Source organism: Oreochromis niloticus, linkage group LG11, assembly GCF_001858045.2.
Source record: "Oreochromis niloticus isolate F11D_XX linkage group LG11, O_niloticus_UMD_NMBU, whole genome shotgun sequence".
In the NCBI taxonomy this organism is placed as follows: domain Eukaryota; kingdom Metazoa; phylum Chordata; class Actinopteri; order Cichliformes; family Cichlidae; genus Oreochromis; species Oreochromis niloticus.
The window spans coordinates 7659038-7665061 of record NC_031976.2 but is presented as its reverse complement, the minus strand read 5'-3'; the positions used below and the strand labels follow the sequence as shown (position 1 = coordinate 7665061).

The window sequence follows — 6024 nt, the reverse complement described above, 5'->3', positions numbered from 1 at the left end:
TTTGTATATGGAAATAAAAGAAGGCAGAAGCTGGAACTTGAAATTACTCAAAGTAACGTGTTACTTGTTATTAAACAGCACTGGTAAAATAAGCTTTAAAAAGTAAATAAAGTATACCCCCCTGACACAACTGCTTAAACTAGTCCCACTTTTCATAACAATCTGTGCAATTTAATATTCATAAAGCTGTACAGTAACTACTCCATGGGTGTGTTTTTATGTGGTTTGGGTATTAACAGGCCTGTCTGTTTATGGCTGAATGACATCACACATTCCTGTTCATGCAAAACACACACACACACACACACACACACACACACACACACACACACACAGAGTGTAACCCCTTTGCATTGTGTCCTGACCCGTCTGGAATATTTGAGGCAGAGTTGGGGTACAGCAGGACAAACTCATAATGTGTAGACAGAAAATATTTTATGTGTCCTACATAAAGCCTGAGTGTGCTTATATTGTCTGACAGCCACAGTTATTGTGAAAAAATATACATATATATATATGAAGCCTGGTGGCATAATAAAAGTAAAAGGTTTAGCCTGAAGAAACAGTCACTGTAATGCAATCCCCCCCCCCTTTAAGCAGGAGGCTTAACTTGCTTTACTTACCCCTTAAACACATTCATCAGAACAGCTGGGCACACTATTGCTGCAAAGAAGGGAAAAAAGGACAAACTAGAGCAGCTGCTCAAATGTGTTATTGCTTAAATAAATTGAGCAGCATCCACAAAGTTATAAAATATTATTTATTTCAAATAAAGATGCAGTTGCAGCATGTAGTGTGGGACATTTATGAATATGTCCAGATTTTTATATCCAAAATGTTGTTAGCATGGCACTCGGACATGAAATTGCTGTGAGTGTCCTGGATTTGAACCCTGGATGTCTTGTACAAAACGTAATAAAATAAACATTTGAGAAAGCATCATAAAAGTGACAAAATTATATCTCCAGACTGACTTAAATTAAAACCTATGTATTTTGAATATTGTCTGTGTGCCATCCATAATATTAGTGTTGCCGTGTTCTGCATTTACTTTGCTAAATATCTATGGGGAAAATCCAAGCATGTGGTGACAATAACTCTGGAAAACATGAGCTCATTTAATTTCACCCGTTATGTTAATTGTGTCATTAGAGCCTCATTAAATGAAAAAAAAAAAAACAAAGGATATAAACAAACAAACACACAACCAAAAAATAAAAGCCAGGTTTCAGACTCCCTACATGTTCATGGTTACATCAGAGGGGACAGTGTCAACAGTTAACCTTTTTTTTTTATATAACACTATTATTTCCAGGAATCCAAAGCTCTGTTGTTACTCTTTTATAAGGATATCTGCCAAGGCATTTTGTAAAAAAAAAGCAATGAAATTGTAGCAGTTAATGAAATCTGCCCACTGATAATGCCATATATTCTTAAACTAATGATCAGAAGTCTTTTTTGTTGTTGTAAGGCATTAACACTTCCATAAAAGCAGATGCAGTTTGTGAAATGTTTGCTTTTACTTTGAAGCATTAGCCGTAACAACTCTATGTGCCAAGACACAACAGTTTGACTGGTTAGATGGAAATAGATGGAATTAATAGATATGTTTGAAAAACCAGCATGTAAAGATGGATGAAAGCAGAACAAAGGAAGAATGAACACTGGTCAGTGCTTTATGATACTGCCTTGGATGGCTTTACAGTGAGGACATCGGTTTGTTTGTACTTATATTATACATGGATCCTTTCAATACAAAACAAAACAACTGAGTAATTGTTCCTCTGCACAGAGAGGGATATAGCCGGCACAGTAAATATATTAAATTCACAAAAGACAAACATGATCTAGAGTGGATTATCTTAAACCATTTCTCCTCATTTCTTTACATTTTACTTCCAAGCAGCCAGACTTTCTCATTTTTCCAAGTGGTCTTGAGCAGTATTTCTTCAAGCTTTCTAAAAGTCTTTTCATTTTCAGTCCAGTCCTTGTACCCGACCTTTTTCAGATGAACGTTTTCTTTTTTGTTTTGTTTGTTAAAGCCACTCAAGACTGACCTGTGAATCATTCAAGCATAAAAATAGCACCTAATTCATGGGATGTATATTGTGTTCTACACATTAGCCTGTTTCGCTTTCATTTCTTTAGCCCTAGGTGTTTTTCAGAAAGTTATTAGTTGTAAACTTCACATATCTCAGCATGGTGTGCAGTGTCCTTAAAAATTAGAGGAAACTGGACAGGTGAAGGACAAAAAAAAAAAGTCCAGTCTAGAAACTATCTACAGCAGATGAACTGAAGATATCCTGCAAGATAATGAGCTGTGGCATTACAACGTCCCCCTGTGGGAACACACAGCCCCAGTCCAGGGACTCGACTGCTGCAATGGAGGGCGACCAGGACTGCGCCGCTGCATGCTCCACCCTTATCCGCCTCACCAGCAGAATTTCTCAAGAAGCAGAGGAGTGATTTAGTTCAACTCATCAAAGACAATCCATGCTGTACAGTTCTTGTGTAAGAAAGGGTATGACTGCGATCTGAAGAGAAAGTGAGTCATAGTGGATTATTGTTGCCTTTTCAATGATCCTCGTCGTCATGGAAACTGCAGAGATGACAAAAAGTGTTAAATGATGCCATGAGCTGAAAGTGACAAAATGAATGCATCACTGTAGTTCAGATCAAATTTATTCAAAGGGGCTAACTTTAGTCCAGGAAGGATTTTCTATCATGTCACTCAGACTGCTCTAAACAACAGTTACACTGTTGCTCTCTTTAATGAAACAGCAACTCGGGGCCCATTTTTGAGGCCACCTCAAGTTCAGACATGCTTATTAGCTGCTGTTACCAGTGAGAAAAGTAAATGAAGGTGTGAAAAGAGTAAAAAAGGAAGAGATCAGGGGATTAAAAACAAACTCCTCCTGGTTCTCATGGCTATTTTAAAACAGACAGTTTGAATGTGTGATAAAGAGATGAGCACAGTGAAGGTAAATGCCTCCGTTTCTTTGTCTCGCTTTGTTTTGGGTTGCGACAGCATCAAGCCATTGTGTAAATCTAAGACAATGAGAAAAACAACGAACAGAGTTAAAGTTCTTTACTCCCCTCTAACTCCTGGTTTCACTTCCTGTTATTCTGTCTCTCTCGTGAGCCTCTTCCTGTCACCTGATGCTGAGAGATAACGCACAGAAATATGGGAAAAGGATTGAGGGGGTCAGTAAGAAACATTTTTTTGTTTGTGTGTCTGCGCATTTTAAAAATTCAGCAATAGTAACTAAAAACAATATATACAGCAAGCAATGATTTTATCAGTTACAAGCTGGCCAATATGATTCCTATCAAATTAAAAGCATGTCCTTAGCAACGCTTTAGCTATTACCCATATAGCTTTCAAAAACTCAACTAATCGGAGATGTGGGCACAATAACTTGCTGAAGAGAAATGGTTTTATATATCAAGTTAATGCTTACTCATACTCATTCCAGATAGGCCAGTGGGCGTGTTCACAGATAGATTTCAGTGCCTCTGGTGTGTGCGCTCTGCCAGGACAGCGCTAAGGGCTGAGTCATGTTGGTCTAACGTCAAGACACAGAGCTGATGAATAGGCACAGTTGGTCATGAGGGGCAGAACAAATGATGCGGTGGCAAGGTTAAAAATCCCCCGACCACACGAGGCCCTTCAGTTAACTCCAGCCGGCCAGGGTTCACGCAGCGCCACATCCAGTAGCCAAATGGCAGTCTATGTCTGTGCAGCCAAAAAAAAAACATGGCCGGAGGTGCACACAAGTGCTGATAAGGCAAATCACAGCTGCATGACTTGGCTGAGACGTGCACTGGTAGATTGAGAGGTGTGAAGCTGTGGGTGCGATGCTTAAGGTAGAGAATGTGAACAATGACTGGAATCTAAAGTGGTCTTTGGGTGGAGGTGAAGTCCTGAATAATTGGGAGTCTGATTTAGAAAAGATAGGTGCTGCATTAAAGAGACTGGAAACCTGCAGTTGCTCTTTTATTAAAAATAGAAAACATAAATAAAATGTCTATATAGATATTTACATGGATATTATTGAATTTTTATCTAAACTGACGTTCAGCCTTTCACGTTTTCTTAAATAGATTTTTAAAAAGTCCACCTCTTTTGTCTGTCTCAAAAGCATTGGTGAACAATCCAGTGTCACTCATCAACAAGGAAGTTGATGAGAGCAGTCCTGGGAGACAAGATGGCTCTCTTTATGTTGCGTTCGCTCAGAAACTTCTGTCCGACGGGGCTCTCGAGAACCAGCTGCTGTACCCGGCTGGTATCTTTGGACACCTGCACAGGGACGGTCACCATGCCACAGGACTTGTTGTTTATCTAAGAGCGAGAAACAGAAGGCGAGAGTTGAGAGAAGTTACTGAAAGGTTTTTTCATTTAGTTATTTTGAAAAACAAAAGTTCTGCCATTGAAAGTTGTATTATAAACTACCTCCTGGCACAAAACTCCTAAAATAGCAGACTCCACCTTTTCCCTCTACATATACAGTGCATCCTTTAAAACACATAGTTAGTGGTACGCATGGTAAGGACACTCGGTCTTGTATGTTTGGAAGCAAGTGTATGTGTGCACACGCTGAACATGATGCTGCTTTTAGAGGTGGTTGTAAATTAAGGGTGTGCACGCTTGTGTGTGCGTGTGCTCGGGATTGGCCTCCATTCTGGGACAAACCCGAGTACGTGATTAGAGGACTGAGAGAGTGAGGAAACCCACAACAGAGCGCTCAGTCTAAGGGAAAACCACCAGAACCATCATCATTATCATCATCATCGAGCAATGGAAGCTCAAATATATATACAGTGCGTGTGACTCAGAGATGTGTAAAAGAGTATTATTTTCACTAAGACACGGAAAATACATATGGAGTATTGTGAGAACAGAACTGGGCACACCCACCCGCACTCAGACGTGTGCTAGCCTAACCATAAACACTACTTCTTCTTGCTAAGGTAACCCTTACCTAACTGAGTATTTACACAGAAATGTGCTGATTTCCCAAAATGTCACTGCAATGAGATTTATATCTCTGTAGTGGGAATAGAATAAGTAGACACACCCATTTCTGTCTCGTGTTTCTCGTCTCTTTTTCCACGTAAAACTCAAGTGAAAGAGCAGCGCTGTTATTCAGCTTAGTGTTTGTTGAAATCACAGGTGTGTGTGCGTGTGAGAAGGGATTAGCAGGTTCTCTCAGGGGGATACTACCTCCTGAAAGAGAAAATAGTCCCATTACAGCAGTTGGAGCTTTTATCTATTAGCCTAGTGGATATCCAGGGCAGAACGAAGAATAGCACTCTGATACAAATGGATTTTCTTAAAAAAAAAAAAACCCACTATCACAGCTGGATACGTCCTCTGATTGTCTGTGCATGTTGAAAAACACAGACACTTGATGTACTCAGCTCAGAACCAGTCACAGGCTTCATTTTGGCTAACAGGCGTTTTTTAATTGCTTTTTTTGTAAAGAAAGTACACGAGTGAGTGAGTGACAGCAAGGCAGGAACTCTGTTCTTAACTTTTAATTACTGACCAACTTGTCTTTTTAACTTTAAGCATAGTGTCCGACATGCCGACGCATAAACACAAACAGGTACGCACCAACTTGTAAAGACATCTACATGCGCGCGCACATACACACAGAGGCTAATCATAGGCTCTCCTGAAAATTACAGACTATGGAAGTAATCATGGAAGTAAAAGTGGAGCGTTTTAGGAAACGCTAGAGGATGTATGAGAAAAACAGGCATATTCATTTTACTAAAGTTCTGTATATAAACTCACTGGCCACTTTGTTAGGTACACCTTGGTAGTACTGGGTTGGACCACCAAAGGTGCTCTACTGGATTGAGATCTGGTGACTGGTGGCATTTGAGTGCACATTTAAAGGGACAGACATGAGCATCAGCAATACTCAGGTAGGTGTTAAAACAATGGTACTAATTGGTACTAAGGGACTAGTGTGTGCCATTAGAACGCCATCACCAGCATTATTTATGGATACATGT

General features: G+C 39.8%; 1 protein-coding gene across 2 annotated transcripts in view; it reads right to left on the bottom strand.

Moving 5' to 3' along the window:
* Nucleotides 1–1662: 1662 nt before the first annotated feature.
* lars2 (leucyl-tRNA synthetase 2, mitochondrial) overlaps nucleotides 1663–6024 on the bottom strand; it is a 40456-nt gene continuing 36094 nt past the window's right edge. Inside the window, exons 21-22 of one of the 2 annotated variants that reach the window (XR_003222246.1) lie at nucleotides 3462–4342; nucleotides 1663–3162 (exon numbers count right to left, since the gene is read on the bottom strand). Coding sequence is in view for 1 of the 2 variants with exons in the window: in XM_019365003.2 (XP_019220548.1) it covers nucleotides 4163–4342 (180 nt within the window). In the remaining variant the exon portion in view is untranslated. Of the gene's footprint in view, nucleotides 4343–6024 lie in introns of both variants that reach the window. The other variant, XM_019365003.2, reaches the window with a different exon arrangement.